Raw genomic sequence first — 19,968 nt, forward strand, 5'->3', positions numbered from 1 at the left:
AATCAACTCTGCCTCCGGAGGAGACACATGACTTTTCTCTTGGTCTCTGCCCTTAGCCTTATAGTGAACATTTATGCAAGTTAAAATTTTTCAATAGCAAGAATTTCCTTCTCACAATTAAAATGGATTCCAATTCTGATAGACACAAGACAAGGTTTACCTGCCCTCTTAATAGAACACTGACAGCTGAATCACCTTAAAAAGTTAAAATATCTTTTCAAAATGTTTACACCTATAAAGGAGGTTGTTACAATCATGAAGAACATGTTAGGAAGAAGTTTTACCATTACAAGAATAGAATTATCTTTCTTCTTGTACCTCCTTTTTGAACTCCCTTCTTGCATTATATTTTCTGACCCTGTCTGAAACAATTTTTCCCCTTAATACTCTAGCAACTCGGCCTGATTTGATTTCCCATTTGTGTGTGTGTGATTTTTCTCTCTTAACTCAAGAACTGATCAAGTATCTCATGGTACTGATATTCTTTTAGGCACAATGGAGGCATTTCATTATTCTTTAATTTATATATACTAGGATAGTTTCTTCTTATAGAATTCTTGTTTTAAGACTGTCCAGTTCTCTTGGAGTCCCTTTTGTTTAAGTCATCTCCCAAGGGCCCTTCTTCGTGTCCTGAACTTGTTAAAACATGCAAAGTCCATTTTACTTGTTTAAATGAGTTCTCCCCCAGTGAGCTCTAAATGCTATCATTCTGTGGATCAATCTACCAATTTCCATCCACATGCTTCAGGAAATACTACCAATCAGGATCACATAAAAGAAGTCTAGCTTACTTGAGTCTCATACTTTTAAAAAATGTTCTTAAGAAGTTGTCTGACTAATATAATACAGAAACTTGTTTGACAGTCTAGGACCTCTGAATTGTTTTTCAGCAGATAGTTAAAAGACTCATAGGACCACATATTTTAAGTGGACCAGGCAAAGAAATTATGCACATTTTTATTTCATTGACAGTTCACCATTGCACATTGTCTATATAATACCTGCTATGGATATTTTAGTGGCTGAACAATCACAAAGATTAATATAGCAAATTTTTGAAATACGTTTGTGAAATTTTCCAATTCCTACCCTAAAAATTTGGATAAAAGCAGGAAGCAACACACCTCTCCAGAGTTCACTAGAGGACTGGGGGTTGCAGCTCAGTGGTAGATCACTTGTCTAATATATGCAAGGCCTCAGGTTCCACCCCCAGTCCCACATACACAAAAAAGTTCATTATAAAGTATGATAAGATCAAAAGAAATTTGATCTTCACTAGTGAATGTTAACATGTAGAAACCAATAGGTTTTAGAAATTTTTCTCCTCTGTACAAGAGTCAATTGCAGTGCTGTTGCAACAGAAATGTCTTAGAATTTACAAAGCTTCATAGGATATAATTGTTAAGTGTCCTTTACCCTGGGGCTGGGATGCAGCTCAGTGATAGAGTGCTTGCCCAGCATACTTGAGGTCCTGGGTTTAATCACTGTGTGTGTGTGTGTGGGGGGGGGGTCTTTTTCTAGACTCAGACCATTTCAATTGAAGCTATTATCAAAAAAAAAATGGAACTGTGCAGATTACATGCACATTTGCTTAAGTTCTGGCTTCTAATCTGAGGGTTTTTTTATGAACACATACACAAAATAAAAATTAAGAAAGGTGGTCTTGGGATAAAACACATGGACAGGAATCAGACTAAGTTAAACATTGCAAAGAATTGCACATAAGAAGTAGCAGAATGGCCATTTATGAATTTCTAAAGATTACATTGCATCTCTTTCCCCAGACTAATTCTTTTTTTGGAAGTCTCAAAAAATTTTATGAGCTATTTATTACATGATAAAAGTTACACACATTAATTTTTGATAATCTCAACAGAAAAACAAAATTAACCACTCTGTCCATCATTTCATAGTAACCATCAGTAGTTATCTGTCCTGAACATTCAACTGTTAGCAGCAAAGGGAAACAACATTGATAAGATAGGGTGACGATTACAAATTTAACCACTAAGGGTGTGAAATTGCACACCTAAGAACTGTTTTCTAAAGTTTAAAATAATTTTGAAATCACCCTGAATTCCAATCCTCAATTATTCCACTTCCTGCCTTTCAGTTATATAATCTCGCCAATACTTCTTTTTCGAAGGACCTCTGGAAATAATCCAGACTAATCCTTTCATTTAACAAATGAGCAAACTGATACCATAAAAGGTTAAGTGACTTGCCTAAGGTCATGTGTATAATTCTACTGCCTTCCAGTCTAGCACTCTCTACAGAGCTGACAAAGTGGCACAACTTGCCATATGATGTGGCAGTGGATGGTACGATCTACCTGAAAGGATTACAGTGGCCACTTTTTAAAAGTACCCAACAATGGTGTAAATCTGCTTCTAACATACAGCTCAAAAGCATCACTAGGAAATGGAGTTGTTGATGTCTATACATCTATGTAAGATTTCAAGAAAAATGGAAATTTTGCTCTGTTATATCACCAGCATTCTCATTCAAGAAAGAATACAGGAAGGGGATGTGGCTCAGTGGTTAAGTGCCCCTGGGTTCAATCCCTGGTACCAAAAAAAGAAGAAAGAATACAGGAAGAAGCCCCAACTTTCCAGTGCCAAATCTGTATTAAATTCTAGACATTCCCTAGAATCCTACAGTCCACTACCTAGTTCTGTGGGCTCTCTTCCTAGGAGACAGAAATGCAAAGAGAGATGGGTTTCTTATTAAATAGCAGTGGCTCCAGGCAACTTCAGGCCAATTTAAATCAAACCATCTTGGTCTAGTTCAGGCAATCAACCACTAAAGGTCATCTCCAGCTCCCTCCCCCATTCCTTCTGCTACTTCTCATCACTGTAATAGCATTTTAAAGCACCTTCTGTCACAGCCTCCCCCTCAAGTCACATCCTTAATGGGATGCTGTCAGTTCACTTCCTTTCCTCACCCAAGCCTTCAACTCCTGGTTCTGGATCTCTTTTCCTTTGTTAACTGATGTTCTAAGGGTTGTCATCAGGAGCGGGGAGGGACACTCACGGGGTATAAAAGACAGGTCTGTCTAAAGTGTAGGTCCATAAATGATGGGAAAAAGTTTATACAGACACATGAAGCAGATTCCAAAGCTCAGAACACTAAGCTGAACAATTTAGACTTGACCCCATCAGCATGGGGAGTCTCTGAAGGTTTGAGGGGAGGGTGATATGATAGAACCAGTTTTTGTGGAAAGTGAGAAGTTGGTGTCAGTTGGTGTGAGTGGAGAGTAGGAATTTGGGAAGTACTTAAGAGATAAGTTAGAAGGTTGATAGAGTGGTCAAAGCATTAAAACATGAGGACCTGGATTAAAGTAATGGCAGTAGAAATTGAGTTGAATTACTGTAGGAGACATTTCATAGGGAAGAGAGATAGTCCTTAGAAGAAGATGGAAGGAAAGAATCAAAACTGAATAATGGCTTTGCTTTTAATCCTGAGTGACTAAAAGATGGGGAATGTAGATAGATTATAGAGACACAGGAGTTCTGTGAGGTGATGGTAGGACAGATGGCCAGTGGAGATGACCTAGAGTCAGTTGAGAAATGGGTGAAAAGTTTAAAATGTTGAGGCATCAGTATAGTTGGAATATTTGAAACCATGAGTAGAGTGGAATGCACTTACCAGGGGAAATAATTTAGAAGTTTAGACCAGAATAAAAAGAGAGAGGTGGGGAGACAGAATAAAGGAGGTGACAAGTTTCTGGAAGGAAGGGGTAGCTACTTTCAAATGCAATCAAGAATAAGTAGAAGAGGGGTTGAGGTTGTGGCTCAGTGGTAGAACGCTTGCCTAGTATGTGTGAGGCACTGGGTTTAATCCTCAGAACAACATATAAATAAATGAAAAAAATAAAGGTCTATCAACATCTAAAAATATTATTTAAAAAGAAGAAAGATTATTATTTAAGTAGAAGAAACATTAGTAAATTTGCCCAAGAAGCCCTATAGTAAATCCTATTTACTATACTTTATTTATAATAAGTCATATTTACTTTTCTCAATAAGACTATTCCTCAGTTGTACAAACAAAAATGTTTTGAGGCTTGTGTTCAATAGCATTCAAATCCAGAGCTTGGTTTTGGGTATTTAGTTCACTGAACTATTCAAACTAAAGGGGAAAATATAAGCAATGAAAAGAGCAACAGGCATCAATGAATAGTATAATCAAGTGAATATGGCTTGTGATCCAGAACTGTACTTTTTCTACAAATACGTGACATGTCACCCCAAAAGTCTTCATGCAAGGTTTCCCTAGTTAAGACCCCAGTGGTAGAGTTGACAGCCTCTTTGTTTCTTTCCTGAATCCACCCCTCTACTGCAGGCCATCTGACTAAATGGTAGAGTGGAAAGCCATCTAGCTATGACAGAGATTTGGCTGGAGGAGAAAGTAGGAGATCTGGGTGAAATGAGGACCACGCCAGAAGGTGAGGCATATGAAACTCTAAAAGGCTATATGATACATCCAGGTCTTTATAAAAAATGTCTGCCTCAGTGACAGGCTGTGTGTTAAAAGAGACCAAATAGCTATTGAGGAGTACATGGAATGTCTTTCTTTTCCACACAGAAAAAACATTTATCGGGAGATTAGTAAATTAGGAATGGCATATCAATTTCTGGTGCCACTATATAGTCAAGGACTACCCAGTTGCTTTTATAAGCCTACCACTCTTCCTATAGGGCCCACTCAGCCCAGTCACCAGATTACTCTCCTTTCACCAACATATACATGCAATCTTAAGCTTCAGAATCTCAACAACTTCCAGGAAGGGCATAACTGGGACATCAAAGGCAGAAATGTAGGGCATGGTGGTGCCTACCTATAATCCCAGCTACTCACGAGGCTGAGGCAGGAGGATTGGAGGTTCTAGGCCAGCCTCAGCAACTTAGCACAGCCCTGTATCAGAATAAAAAATTAAAAGGGCTGGGGATGTTGCTCAGTGGTTGAGTGCTTCTGGGTTCAATTCCCAGTACCCCCCACTAAAAGGCAGAAGTGTTTTGCAAACAAATGCACAATGATATTCACCCAGAAACAGCCAGAGAAATAATAAAAATAATGCTAGCAGTAATAATTTTTCATCCATTGGGTGCTTGCTATATTACCAATCACAGTTCTATTAAATATAGTTATAAATAATAGCATGATGACTTTCTGAAAAACGATGGTTTCAGGACATATATGGTAATAAAAAAAATACCTGTGGGAAGTTATCAGAACAGAAGTCCTATCATGATTTAGAGAAAAGTGAAGTGGTTCATTACTGAAGTCTTTGGAATAGAGACAGACCTGGGTTGCTATCAGTTGTATTACTTAACCTCTCCAGGTCCCAGATAAAATCCCCTCCTTATCTATTAAATGGTGATAATAATAGTACCTATGACAACATAAGTTGATGGGGAAGATAAACTAAATAACACTTTATGTTCATTGGCACACTGCCCTGTACATAAGCATTACTCAATAAATGTCAGCTGCTATTATTAGAAACCAATTATATGATCATTCATGATTACAAAGAAGCAAATATTAGTTATCTCATATCTGAAATACAGGGTATCCTATAAAAGCCAGATAACACCTTTGACTCCAAGATAGGACTTAGAAGGATCCAACCTATGGTCCTACCTTTCTGGCACTGGGAATTGAGCCCAGGGCCTTACGAATGCTACACAAGCCCTCTCCCACTGAGCCACAGGCCTCTCTCACCTCTTGTATGTGGCTATTCATTACCCTATCTGTATTTCCATCCAGCTTCACAATTAGACATTCCTTAAACTGGAGCAATTATAGTAATAAAAAACATGAAGACACACTCCTAGAAACCCCACTAGGAAGTTGACTAACCAGCAGTAAATCCCTGGGAGCCTTCCTGTCCTGTGGACCTCCCCCATCCTTTTAATGCTACTGATGACTTCCTAAGATAAGACAAGGAGGGCTCTGCTAGGAACATCAAAAAAGCCTTCAGTAAGAACAATGATACAAACTCCTCTTTGTTTCCTAGGTTTTACGTTATGCCAAGCTGGAGAATTCATTCTTTATCCTACTTATCCTGAAAAGGGCTATTCTGGAGACTTCTTGGGCAAGGTAACTAAGTAAATCTAAGAAAGGGCATGCTACATATTTCTAATAACACCCAAAGCTGGAAAAATTTACATCCACCAATAACCATGTTTTATGAACAGAATTCTTAGCAACTACAGATTAGTTCACATATATATTCTTGTCGTATTTAACCCGGGGGTGGGGGGGAACAAAAACAAAACTTCTAACCCAACCAGTTGGATCAGCAACTGGATCCAAAAGTCTAAGCAACAAACTGGCTTTCAATACAAATAAGAATAGGATGCTTTCATATTCTGCCCCAGGGCAAGGGGTTATCAAGCCATCAACTCTGAACTGTATGATAACCTTTAGTGCATAAATGAGTCCTTTATAGTAACGTTCATTTTAAACAGAACTTCAAAACGATCCTCCCTCAGAAACAAATTTGAGACATGAACATAAGAAAATACCTTCTGAAAGAATACACACCAACATGGCTGTCTAACAAATACAGCGCAAGGCATGTATGTAATTTTATATTTTCAAGCAATCAATTAAAAAATAAAAGTCAGGCATGGTGGGGTGTGCCTGCAGTCCCAGCTACTTGGGACACTGAGGCAAGAAGTTTGCTTGAGCTCAGGAGATCATGACCAGCCTGGGCAACAGAGGAAGACCCTGACTCAAAAAAAAAAAAAAAAAAGTAAAACAAGCAGCATTAATAACATAATTTATTGCCAGGTGGGGTGGCATACACCTATAATCCCAGTGGTTCAGGAGACCAAGGCAGGATCTCGAGTTCAAAGCCAGCCTCAGCAACTTGGCAAGGTCCTAAGCAACTCAGTGAGACCCTGTCTCTAAATAAATATAAAAGGGCTGGGGATGTGGCTCAGTTGTTGAGTGTCTCTGGATTCAATCCCCCATACCAAACAAAACAAAAAAAAAAACATAATTTATTTAGTTTAATATATTCGAAACATTAAAAATTTTATACTATTCAGTACAGCATCCACTTACAGACTAGCAACCTGTCAAGTGCTCAATAACCACACATTGCGGGCTGGGGATATAGCTCAGTTGGTAGAGTGCCTGCCTTGCACGCACAAGGCCCTGGGTTCAATCCCCAGCACTGCAAAAAAAAAAAAAAAAAATAGAGGGCTGGGGATGTAGCTCAGTTGGTAGAGTGCCTACCTTGCACGCACAAGGCCCTGGGTTCAATCCCCAGCACCACAAAAAAAAAAAAAAAAAAAAAACTCATTGCTCATATATACTGTGCTGAAGAGTGTAGATAAAGTAATCTACACATAAAAAACACTGTCATATTGCAAGACCCATGCCAACCTCCCCTGCCATCTCAGCCCCTCACTCTTTCTGCTGGAAGAAGCTGGGAGGATGTGCTTTTAAAAAATCAAGTTGGAAACCCAAACCCATTTATCAGTAGCAGAAACAAAAATAACATGATACTTGTGGTTTTTGCTTTTTTCTTTTTGCAGGTGCTGGGGACCAAATACAGGGCCTCTGAGCACACTAGGCCAACACTCTACCACAGAGTACAGCCCCTACCAGCAAGCTGCACCCACAACCTATACACACAATAGTTCTATGGCTAAGTGACCATTAAGGGTTAAAAAGGCTTTCCTGGGGAGGAAGCTCTGGAAAGTTAATCACCATTTCCAACCTCGTACTCAGGAGATAATGTGTTCCAAGCTCCCAATACATGTACCAAGGATCTGCCTGGATCTCTCATTTACACTCTGTTGGTCAAAGGGAACTAGCCATGTTTACAAAGTTTCGGGTTCCTTTCTTCACGTCCGCTACACCAAACAGAGGGTCCTTCAATTTGGCCCTTCCCCAGAAAGCAATTTCTCCAAGAGACATGAAGCAGCTGCCTGGTTTGGTCACTCAGTTGAAACTGAGAACCCTGTGTTCTAAGCAGTTCAAATTAGCTTCCTGACGCAAAGGCAAACTGAAAAGGAAAACATTTGCCCTCTCCTTTTCTGCTCCCTGCTGCCTGCCACCACTCCCACTCCAATGCCAAGGCCAAACACTTTCAAGTAGTCAGCATTAATGCAAAACTAGGCACCTTTGACTACATCTTCTGGGTTTCCCCCACCTTTCAATTTCCCCTCTCCCCAGCCCACTTCAAGGAATAACATAAAATAATAATCAAACAAGGACAGAGACAGACAACAAACATTGCCCATTTTTCTTCAAATCTGTTTAATAGCTCTTCATCTCAAAATAAATGTACACATGCTAGCCAATAGACTTCAAAGCCCTTTTGCTGTCTAGCCTGAACTAGTCACAATCTTGACCAGATAAACTGAATTCTCACAGAGGCCTGTGCATCCTCCCTCCCTCCTCTCTAATGCTTTGGTTAAGAATCCACTGCTCTTGATAGCTCCCATACCTTCACCCACCTTCTCCAGTCACCTCTTCCCAACGACTATTCTCAAGATCCCTGATGACTAGAGCCATCTTCTACTATTCTGGTCCCCTTAGGCCACATGTTTCTTGGTGTCACTGTAGGTCCCTCTAACAAAGTCTTGTGCACAGGGCATGCTCAATAAACATATGGTAAATGAATGGCTAGATTGCTATAGCAGCAATCCACCATCATACTATCCATGGGAAAAACCATTTTGATCATATCACTACAATACTGATATAAGCCAGATCAGTATTACTGCAGGGGGGAGGAAATGCACCAAGTCATTAAGACTCTTCCATTTTACTGTATATAAACTATACTCTGACAAGCAAAAGAGAGAAAGAGGAGGAATACACTTATTTTATAAAAATATAATTCTATCATCTTATAAACCTGACTCTGTATGAAAATGCTAGCTGTAAGAAACATTAAACATATCAAACTGTTAACAAATGTTAAAAATGTTACCTTCTGGGGAACAGTTGTAGCAATGAGGGGGAGGGGCTGAGTAGCTTTCACTCTCACATAATTGCCTCAAATCTTTTTCTCCATTTATTGAGTAGCTACTAAAATCTAGGCACTACCTGAGGTATCAGAGGTGCATATATAGCAATGTTCCAATATATGCCCTTAAAAAGCTTCCATTATTGAGGTCACTATAAACTCTAACATTCACCATCTAATGCAAATGCTAGGGACTGAGGATGTAGCTCAGTGGTAGAATGCTTGCCTGCCATGCATGAGGATGTGGGTTTGAACCTCAGCATCACACACACACACAAACAACATGCTGTATGTGTTCAGATACACGTGTGTGTGTGTGTGTGTGTGTGTGTGTGTGTGTGTGTGTATAGGTAAGGAATAGAGAAAGTGTTAAGGGATCGCAGAAGTAATTGTTACACTGTTTGGAGTAGTAAATGTGGAATGAAGAGTTGAGGTACCTCAAGCCAACTAGTATGTCCCAGGAAGAGGGAACAAGGTATGAAATAGCAAAAGACATAGTGAGTTTGGAAAAGAGGGCTTAATTTCTCCTTGTGATTGGAGCCTGAGGCCTATGAGAAGAGAAGAATGTGGAAAGACATTGTTGGAAAGGTAACATAGGGCCAGATGACAAAGGGTCTTGGAAGTCAGGCCAAGGCATTTGGACTTTATTCTCAAATGTAATGGGGACCCACTGGAGGATTTTTCATAGAGGAATGATGATTTTATTCCACTTCATTATATTTTATTAAGATCATCAACCTGGGCCAGGCACAATGGTGCATGCCTGTTACCATAGCCACTCAGGAGGCTGAGGCAGGAGGACTGCCAAGGTGGAGGCCAACCTCAGCAAATTAGAAAAAGCCTGTCTAAAAATAAAAAATAAATAAAAAGGGCCAAGGATGTGGCTCAGTGGTAGAGCACTCCTTGGTTCAGTCCCTAATTCTACAAAAGAAAAAGAAAATACCAACCTGTTGGCAATGAAGAGGGAAATTTGGTGAAAAGCAAGACTATGAATTGAGTAGCTGATGCAAACAACGGTCCAGGTAAGAAACAATGAAGGTTAAAACTTGAAGTGAATAAGAGTGAATGGACACAAGAGAGGTTGAAGATACAGAATAGAGAGGCCTCCATGATTTTGACAATGTCCCTTAGTTATATTACAGTTTGGACCCTAGTCTGGAAATTGTACTTACTCCCTTGCCCAGAGATCTAGTCTCCTACATTAACCCTTCCCTTTTCTTATCTCAAAATAGCTGCTACTGCCAAATGCCTCAAATGGCCAGTTAGGAAGGTGAAAAAGAAAGCAAAATCACAAGTGAAACAATCCATCATGAGAACCATTGCACTGCCTTCCAGCATTTTGTTTTAAAAGCATCTTGCATCATCTAAGATCACTCTTACAAGCCATGCTGCTACTATGTCACCCAAAGCACTTCCACAGCTTCCTAGCCAATGAAGGGCTCCCCTCAAAGTTGCTCCTTTTCCAAATAAGGGCCATAGAATATATTCATGGGCCTATGTAAAAGGTATGTCTTAGTAAAATTCCATTAAGTGTCTATAACACGTCATTTAAAAAGCTTAAGTTCAAGAGACCCAAGATGGCAGACTAGAGGGAGGCTGCATTCCTTGTCACTCCGCAACTCAGTTTCAGGCAGAAGAAAGTCTGTTTCTCTGTGAGGCAGTCTTTGCTGCTCATGGATCCCCTGCTGTTTACCCCATTTGTCCACCTCGATTATCCACAGTCTGCCAGCATATCGACTACTTTTTGAGTGCAGATCACATTGACTGCCGCCTATCATCCGCCATTTGCCTGTTTGCCTACTTCTTGCCTTCCCATTGCCTGCCTTTCAACTACCCATCACCCACCCCCCAAGGTCCACCTGGCAATCGTCTGCTGGTAGCCTGAAGACCACCCACAGACCACCAGTGGATCACCAGCTGCCTGCTGTTGCCTGGAATTTCACTGTCACAGTACCTGCAGGTTTGGTTACATGTGGTTGCTGCCATTTTGGGACAAGAGCCAGGACCTGCAGGATCCCTGGCCTGACCAACCGTGCCCCACCTTCAGGACCCCTGACCTGACCCCACAAGGACTCAGTGCCCACAGCCCGAGCTGCAGCTCCCCATTTGCCAACACATTTGGAAGCCAGAGTGGCCATCTTGGATAATCCTGAAAGCCAAAGTTCCAGTCTTTAGGTGGGACAAAACTCATCCTGAGATGCCTGCTGGAGACTGGAAGCTCCTTGTCAGGTACCTCTCATGCATCAGGCTACTGAAGACTGGGAGGTTTGAATACTATATGACTATTATAGTGTAGTTTTTTTCTCCTTTTTGAAAAGTTTTAAGATTTTATTTATTTTTCTCACTCTATTTTCCTTTTGTTTACCTGTTTCCTCAGAGTCTCTTTCTCCCTTTTCTCATGCTAACAACCATCTTCTTTTGATTCCACTTTCACTCTTCCTACAATGTAGTAAACTTCTATATACTCTTTTCTTATCCCAGTTACATCCTCCACCCCTCCCCCATCCTCTTTGTCCACCATTAGAAACTGTAGACCTCATTACAAATCTATTTGTAATACTGTAGATAATAATCGAACTCATACTCTCTCTTTATTATGACAATACTGTTAACATCTTCATAGGGGTTATTTGGTTTAGGGCTGCATATTGTCTGTACTGGGTGCTGCTAATATTGATCTCCCCCTTAAAGAAGAGGTTTTGGAAACCGGCAGGGTCACTATAAGCCTATAGGGGGGAAACTGCAATACCCCAGATCTGCAGCGCTAGAGGGGAGGATACACGAACAACATGAAAAAACAAGGGAAGAAAATGTTCCAAACAAACCAAGATTCTATATTAATAGAATCCAATGAGAGCATGGTAGAAGAAAAGCATGTCAGAAAAGGAGTTCAGAACATACTTAATTAAAATGATTCGTGAAGCAAAGGATGAGATAAGAGAGCAAATGCAGGCAATGAATGATCACTCCAATAAACAGTTAAAAGAGCAACTGCAGGAAGCAAAAAATCATTAACAAAGAGACTGAGATTCTGGAAAAAACAAACAAACAGAAATCCTTGAAATGAAGGAAACAATAAACCAAATAAAACACTCAATAGAAAGCTTCACCAACAGACTAGATCACTTGGAAGACAGTACCTCAGACAGTGAAGACAAAATATTTAATCTTGAAAATAAAGTCACCCAAACAGAGAAGATGGTAAGAAATCATGAACAGAATCTCCAGGAACTATGGGACATCATGAAAAGACCAAATTTAAGAATTATTGGGATTGAGGAAGGCACAGAGATACAAACCAAAGGAATGAGCAACCTATTGAATGAAATAATATCAGAAAATTTCCCAAACCTGAAGAATGAAATGGAAAATCAAATACAAGAGGCTTACAGAACATCAAATGCACAAAATTACAGAGCCACACCAAGGCACATTATAATGAAAATGCCTAACAAACAAAATAAAGATAGGATTTTGAAGGCTGAGAGAGAAAAGCATCAGATTACATATAGGGGGAAATCAATACGGATATCAGCAGATTTCTCAGCCCAGACCCTAAAAGCTAGAAGGGCCTGGAACAACATATTTCAAGCTCTGTAAGAACATGGTTGCCAACCGAGAATCTTATACCCAGCAAAACTAACCATCAGATTTGAAGATGAAATAAAATCCTTCCATGATAAACAAAAGTTAAAAGAATTTACAAATAGAAAGCCTCTACTACAGAACATTCTCAGCAAAATATTCTATGAGGAGGAAATGAAAAACAAGAATGTAGGTCAGCAAAGGGAGGAAATACCCTAAAGGAAAAACCAATCAAAGGAGAAACCAAGTCAAGTTAAAAACCAAAAATAAGCCCAAATGACTGGGAATACAAATCATATCTCAATAATAACCCTGAATATTAATGGCCTAAACTCATCAATCAAAAGACATAGACTGGCATACTGGATTAAAAAGCAAGACCAAACAATATGCTGCCTTCAAGAGACTCATCTCATAGAAAAGGACATCCACAGAATAAAGGTGAAAGAATGGGAAAAAACATACCATGCACACAGACTCATTAAAAAAGTGGGGGTTTCCATCCTTGTATCAGATAAAGTGAACTCAAGCCAAAGTGCATCAGAGGGATAAAGACATTTCATTCTGTTTAAGGTAAGACATAACGTCATAAATATTTATGCCCCGAACAACGGCGCATCCATGTATATCAAACAAATCCTTCTCAATTCCAGGAATCAAATAGACCACAACACAATAATTTGGGGTGACTTTAACACACTGCTGTCAGAATGCATGAGAAAGTGCTTTCCCCTCCAGAGTCCTATCAATAGAGTATGTTAGTTAACTTTGGATTTTTGCCAATGGAGAGAAAATGGTCTTTCATTCACGGTCTTAATTTACATTTTTCTTTTTCAATGAGTGAAGTTAACTATCTTATTGTTTATTAATAGCAAATTTTATTTCCTTTTTCTATGCTTTGAAAGGGTTATGATTTTGTCAATTTACATGTTAGGAAAGAGAGTTCTTTGTAATATGAGCTGTAAATATCTCCCTTAGTGTCTTTTTAAAAAACTTTGTTTATGATGCTTCTTTCCATTAAAAAAATGATTTTTATGTAAGAGAAAGTACCAGTGAAATAATTTATGACTTGGGGATTTTGAGTCATGAAAGGTTAGATAGTTCTTGCTAACTCCAGATTTGTAAGAAAAAATTTTCAAGTTTTCTTCTTACTATTTAATGGTTGTATTATTTTAAAAATACCTTTGGTACATATGGAATTTATCATGGTATATGAGGTAAGGCAGGGATATTACTTTACTTATCCCTGTAACATTTACTGACTACTTCTTTTTCCCAGTGATTTGTGATGATGTCCTCTTTATACATTCAATTTTTATATGTATCTCAGTGAACTTACATCTGGGCATTCTGTTGTGCTAATAGACCAATATGATACTCTTAAATTATTTAGGCTTTTAAAAAAGTCTTAATGTGTTTTAGTGCTGTTCCTACTTTTAGTGTGTTTAGTGCTGTTCTATGTTTATTTTTCTCCACTAAATTTAGCATTAGGTGATATAGCTTAAAACTGTAAAGTTTTCATTGAGATTTTGTTAAATTTACAAATTAATTTATACAATAGATGGGTCCTTCTATTTGTAGAAAGTCTATTTTTTTGGCTTCAGTGGTATTTTAACTTTTATTTTCAATAGGTCTCAAATTTTTATTGACAAAGATATTAATATTTTTGGTACTGTTATATATGAAATCTTTTCTTCCATTAAATCTTCCAAAAGATTGTTTGAATATATGTAAACTATTGACTATTGTATGTTGATTTTGTACTTCATAATCTAATTGAGCTATCCTACTGTTTGTAATAGCTGTTAATAAAATATCTTGAAGCTACAAATTTAAAAAAATAAGAAATAAAAAGTTTAAGTTCACTTCCTTAATCTGTAAGCCAAAATTATGCTTTTTTTCTGATACATGCAGATATCAGGAAGCAAAGCTAGGTACAGAATGCACAAAAGTAACCTTCACAGGAAATGTTCACTTTCCAAATGTTTCAGGCTTTCAAATTGCTGGACTAGGATATTGCTTTGAAACAGTATCTCTTCCTATTTATATGTATATATTTTTAAAATTCTGTCCAGTATTTTTTACATGCGTATCAACTATTTCTAGAAAAATGACTCCATTTTATGTTAAAAATAATTTCCCTTAACAAATAAGAAATAATTTTAAGAAACTAGCTTCAAACACAAAACTATTTTGAATACTTATGCGAATATAAATCTCAGTCTGGTGGTTTACTTTCTTTCAACAAGCTTTCCTCTCCTCATCATTGAATGAAAGGAAATTATAATTCATAACAAAACAAAACAAAACATACAAGACAGCAGAACCTCAGCCAAGATGATTAAGGATTATTATGCATACACACAAACACATACACATTTTTTAAAGCCATGTCCTGTATTAGTCTTATAAGAATGTATTGGTAATTTCAAAATATTAAATAGGGTTTCATCCTAGCTATGTACACTGAAGATGCACTGCAAATAAATGTAGTGTTAACACTTGTGAACTATTCATAAAACTTATTTACAAAGCAACACTGAAAATAGATGTGGCACACTATGCTTACATTCCATATGCTTTTTATATGGTCCCCAAGTCAAGCTTAATTTCATCCATGCAAAGCTAACTGCAAATAAAAGGTATGACTAATTTTAAAAGAGCACACAGCTATGTGCCAAGAGCTATGTAGTAAAAAGTTACTAAGTCTTTGGTGAAATACTATATTGACATACTCAACAGATACACATCAGGAAAAAATCCAGTCACAGTAACTTTTCACAACAAGATTTATTGTCAGAACTTGTAAGTGGATATACTGGGAATAGTGGCATGCCTGTTAGGGAAAAATCTCCCAACCAAATGCACAACTCATGCCTGTTACAATACCAATAGAAATGGCTCCTCCAGTACAAAATAAAATTCATTTTACAGTATTTAGAGTTGGATAACCAAAACCTGAGAAGTAAATAGTTACAATGGTTCTCCACACTTAGAGAAATGGAAAAAAACAAACATTATTCTGCAAAGAATAAGCTACCAATAAAACCTTACCTAACATCACTTTGCTCACAGGACCTCAGACTCCTAATGAACAACTAAGTTTTAAGTAGAAACTAAGATGCCTGCTCACCATCAAAGAAAAGCCTGTTTGATAAACAGTGAGACAGAAAACAGACATCCATGACTCCTAACTGTTAGCAAGTAAAATACTAGACTAAATCTTAAGAAAAAAAAACACCAGATGTTATAAAATGTCCAACCATCCAAGCAAGCTAGATCCTAAAAGCAAAAGAACTAATAAGTTACCACAGAATGGGGGAAAGGGGAGTAGGAGTGAATGATCAAAAAGAGACTCGAAAGAGGAAAATATCTCCAAAATATGACCTATATTAGTAATTGTAGTATGAAGAATAAAATGACAAGAACATCATGAGATTACTTTTTTCTAGAACACGTAGTTATCACCTAAGAGTAAAATGGAAAACCTAAAAAACTGTGGAAAAGCAAAAAGACTAAGATGAAGATAATCAATTATTAATAACTAGACACATATACAAAGTAGCTTCCCATATTTGACCTACTGAGGAAAAAATCAAATGTTTTTTGCTTTAGGAAAAAATATAGTATATAAGGTAGCAGAATAAAAAGAACCAACAGATGAAATTTGCACAAAACTAAAATCCAACTTTTTTCTTCTGTTCCATCTGGATCTTCTTTAAAACCACAGCTAAGATATATAATCACTAAAAACTTTGAAGTATTGAAAACTATGTGGCAGCTGGAATAATTCATGGAATAAAATAAGTGGAAGAAGCAGAATATAAAGGAATATGTGCTAGGTGGAAAAGATGGAATGATAGTTAAACGAGTGAGATAAAACTTTGGTTTTCCTTTACAAAGAAAAGAATTCAATAAATTTTGCCATACAAGTTTTATAGATTATATATATATATATATGTACATGTATATATGTATGTGGGTGTGTATATGATATATATATATATATGTAGATGTATGTCAGTCCTAGCATTTGAGAAAATGCTAAGTAAGTTGTCCCTTTAAAGATAAAAAATAGGCACAGTGCTTTGTAATTTATCCTTTTTACTATTTGAAATTAAGGGGCATGCCTTCAAATGTTCACACTACAAATGGTGAGTTCTCATCTGTGTTAGTAGTCAAAAGGTGTGGCCATTCAGACCCAAGATGTATGAACATCTGCTTTTGTAAGTGCAAAAAAAAAAAAAAAAATCCCCACTTTCAGGAAACTGATATTTTTTAAAAATATTTTTTAGTTGTCACTGGGCCTTTATTTTCCGTATTCATATGTGGTGCTGAGAATGGAACCCAGTGCCTTACACAAGCTGGGCAAGCGCTCTACCACGGAGCTACAACCCAAGACCGGAAACTGAGAGTTTGAAAAAGCGAATGGCATTTTGAAACACATCTACTTGCTCAATTTTTCTCAAAAGACGCATTAAAAAAAATGAAAACAAAGAAAGGAAACCAGTATAGTGTCAAGGGGGACCATTCATCAAACTGTTAACGGAAGCTACGAGCTACCAAGTCAGTCTCCCTTTGGTTTTCTTATGTCTGAAGGAAACTCTTTGCAATCAGCCTGGTAGATTGCACTCATTAAAACCCCTCGCTCTGCAGAAACGGATTACAGCCCATCCAGACTGCCCCTCCGAAGCTCCACGGAGATAATTCCGAGGGGGAGAACAGTCCAGCGAAAGACGTCAAGGATTACGGTAATAACTTTACAGTGACAAAACAGTCAAGCACGACTCCTCCGCAGGTTGCTTGACCAGTTGGAGTTCTATTTTATCAGGCAACTGCAGGCGAAGAAGTTCTTTATCTGCTCACCATGGGAGCATAAACTAACTGTCGCACAGCGCCTAAGTCCTCCCTACTTCTCTCCGGTGGATCAGAACCCTGAGAATCAACTCATCGAATTGGACGGGCATAACTGCTCACATTTTAGCCTGCCCTTTCTTGCTTGCTTGTCCCTGGCCAAATCCCTACGTGGCGGGCACAAGCCTAATTTCTAATGCAAACAGGTAGGCCAGGTCCCTAAAACGTTCTGCCCCTGGCGGGTTGTGCCTGGGCACCTCTCCCCCCGCCCCACACGTAGTGGCTTTGCTGGAATCTCCGGTGAAACACTAACAGGAGCTAAGGTAACAAAACCGGGCTGAACCTGACCGAGTCCCCAGCAGAAACGGAATGGGTTTCTCTTGGCCTGGGGGTTGGGAGCTGCCTGGGCGGACAGATTTCCAATTGGGCGGGGGTGGGTTCGAGGCCGCAGAGTGTAAAAGCCCTAGTGTGGCCTTGGAAGGCGGCGGCTGGCGCTGCCAAGCTTCAGCAGGAAGGGGAGGGGAGCGAGAGGAAGAGGGGGAGAAGGAGAAGCGGCGCAGAGCCTGCGGAGGGGGAGGAAGACAGGGCGGGCCGCGGAGGGGAGGAAGGAGGAACCAGAGGAGGAGCCCGGGCTCCAGGAAAGCCCGCGCGCCCAGTGCGCAGCACCTCCCGGCGGAGTTGCAGGCTCCGCCCGTCTGCCGGGCCAGGGCTGAGCGCCGAGCGCCCCGAAGGGGCGGGCCCGCCTTACGGCCTCCCTCCCGGGCTCGGCCCTCCTTCCTCCTTCTTCTCCTCCCTCCCCTCCTCCTTTCCATCTCCGCAGCGCCCTCAGTCTCTCTCTCGCTGGCTCATACAAAAGCAAAATGTCCGCCATCTTCTGAGGCGGCTGCGGTCCTCGCGCCACGAGCGCGGCCCTCCCGCGGTTTCTCCTGAGGGCCTCCCCTCTCCCGCAGCCCGGGCGCCGCGGCTCCTCAGAAGCGGCTGACGGCACCGCTCCGCCCGCCCTCAGCGTCCCCCACCCCCGCCCGCACGCCCGCGGGAGACGCTGGACCGAGGCGGGAGGGGGCCGGGGCGCAGGCAGCCCCCGCCGACTTGCTGCCGCTTCCCGCCCGCCACCGCCTGGATGGCCCGCTTACCTTGAAGCAGTACGGGGGCTCGTCGTAGGTGACCAGCATGTACCTGTCTCCGCGGCTGGCCGGGTCCCGGGCGCGCAGCTGCGGGGCGAGGGATGACGGAGGGGGTCGCGTAGGAAAGGAGGAGAATGATAGGAGCGTTACAGAAGCACCTAAATCCACCTCCCGAGCCCTCAGGAGCCAGACCCATCACTCCTCTCCCCTCCCTTTACCTTCAAAAATAACTCCACAGCGCCTTTGGCAATGTCCAAATAGGAGGTGCCCAGGTCAGTGCGCTGGTTCATGGAGGCGGACGTGTCTACGAGGAACAGCAGGATGGGCATCTTGCCCCGCACCCCTGCCTCTGCTCCCTACTCTCCTGGCCCTCTTGCCCTCACTGCCACGTACGGCCAGCCGAACCCTCAACTCTCGCTGAGCCAGCCGGCAGGGAGTAATTGGAAGAGGGGGAGACGGGACGGGACGGATGGGACAGCTCCTGGCGTCCTCTTTTAGCAGCCCCACCTCCTCTCCCTGTACGGGAACTTGAAAGTGTGAGCGTGTGTAGCCCTCGGGGCCCTCCCCCTCCCCTCTCCTGCCACCACAACTGCCGCCGCTGCCGCTGCCGCTGCCAGGACTACTGCCTAAGCATCCGTCTGCGCTCACTAGAGTGCTCGCCTCAGACTGAGAGCTCTCTCTGTTCACCGACACACAACTTCAGTCAGCTCACCTACCGTCAGTATCATGTGACCAGAATCCATGCCATTGGCTGACAATTATCTTGTATTTGCATATTCATCAGATGACAGGGCAAAGGGAGGGAATTGGGCGAACCCAGGGTGTTCAAATTAGAACCAAGGCGGGGGGCGGGGGCAAAGGGAAATGTAAAGGACCCCTGGTAGGTTTGGGATTCTCGGTTAAAGGACTTGGAAGTCTTTAGGGTGATTCTTGCGGGGGGTTTGGATGGATTGTCTCTTGCTCCTCTCCTCAAAGAAGATGATTCGAAAGGAATAGTGAATTGAGCAACAGTTGTACAGAAGTACAGATGCAGATGCATGGACGGGCTGCACAGAAAATGTTTTACTAACTGCAATCGATGAATCCTGCCAGTGGCTAAGACCAAAACATTTCAGAAGTGGCCAACTTCTTTCCTGGCCAGAATTACTCACATTCCTTTGGATTCAGCCCTCGTCTTGATCAGTGTTTGTGCGTTGTTTGCTGGCCTTGTATTCCATGTATGTCTAGTTAGAAAGGAAACTAAGTCTTTAACAGGTACCGAAACTGGCCTTTTGTATGCACACACTTCTCCAGTTTTATTGAGCTCTTTGAAGCATTGACCTGCCTGTGATAATTCCACCACTGTGTGTCTGCACAGCCTTTACACATGGGAGGTTTGCCAACCAGATTCTGCTTCAATTCACAATTGAG

The 19,968-nt window shown here is 40.7% G+C and overlaps 1 protein-coding gene across 6 annotated transcripts in view; it reads right to left on the reverse strand.

Moving 5' to 3' along the window:
* LOC306651773 (integrator complex subunit 6-like) overlaps positions 1-19,371 on the reverse strand; it is an 84,689-nt gene extending 65,318 nt beyond the window's left edge. For 2 of the 6 annotated variants that reach the window (XM_079124581.1, XM_079124579.1), the window contains exons 1-2: positions 18,777-19,286; positions 18,568-18,645 (exon numbers count right to left, since the gene is read on the reverse strand). In XM_079124581.1, the coding sequence (XP_078980707.1) occupies positions 18,568-18,645; positions 18,777-18,887 (189 nt within the window). In that variant the 5' untranslated portion in view covers positions 18,888-19,286. Of the gene's footprint in view, positions 1-18,567; positions 18,646-18,776 lie in introns of all 6 variants that reach the window. The other 4 variants (XM_079124582.1, XM_079124580.1, XM_079124583.1 and 1 more) reach the window with 4 other exon arrangements.
* Positions 19,372-19,968: the final 597 nt, after the last annotated feature.

The sequence above is a fragment of the Sciurus vulgaris genome (genome assembly GCF_902686455.1).
Source record: "Sciurus vulgaris genome assembly, chromosome: X".
Taxonomy (NCBI): Eukaryota; Metazoa; Chordata; class Mammalia; order Rodentia; family Sciuridae; genus Sciurus; species Sciurus vulgaris.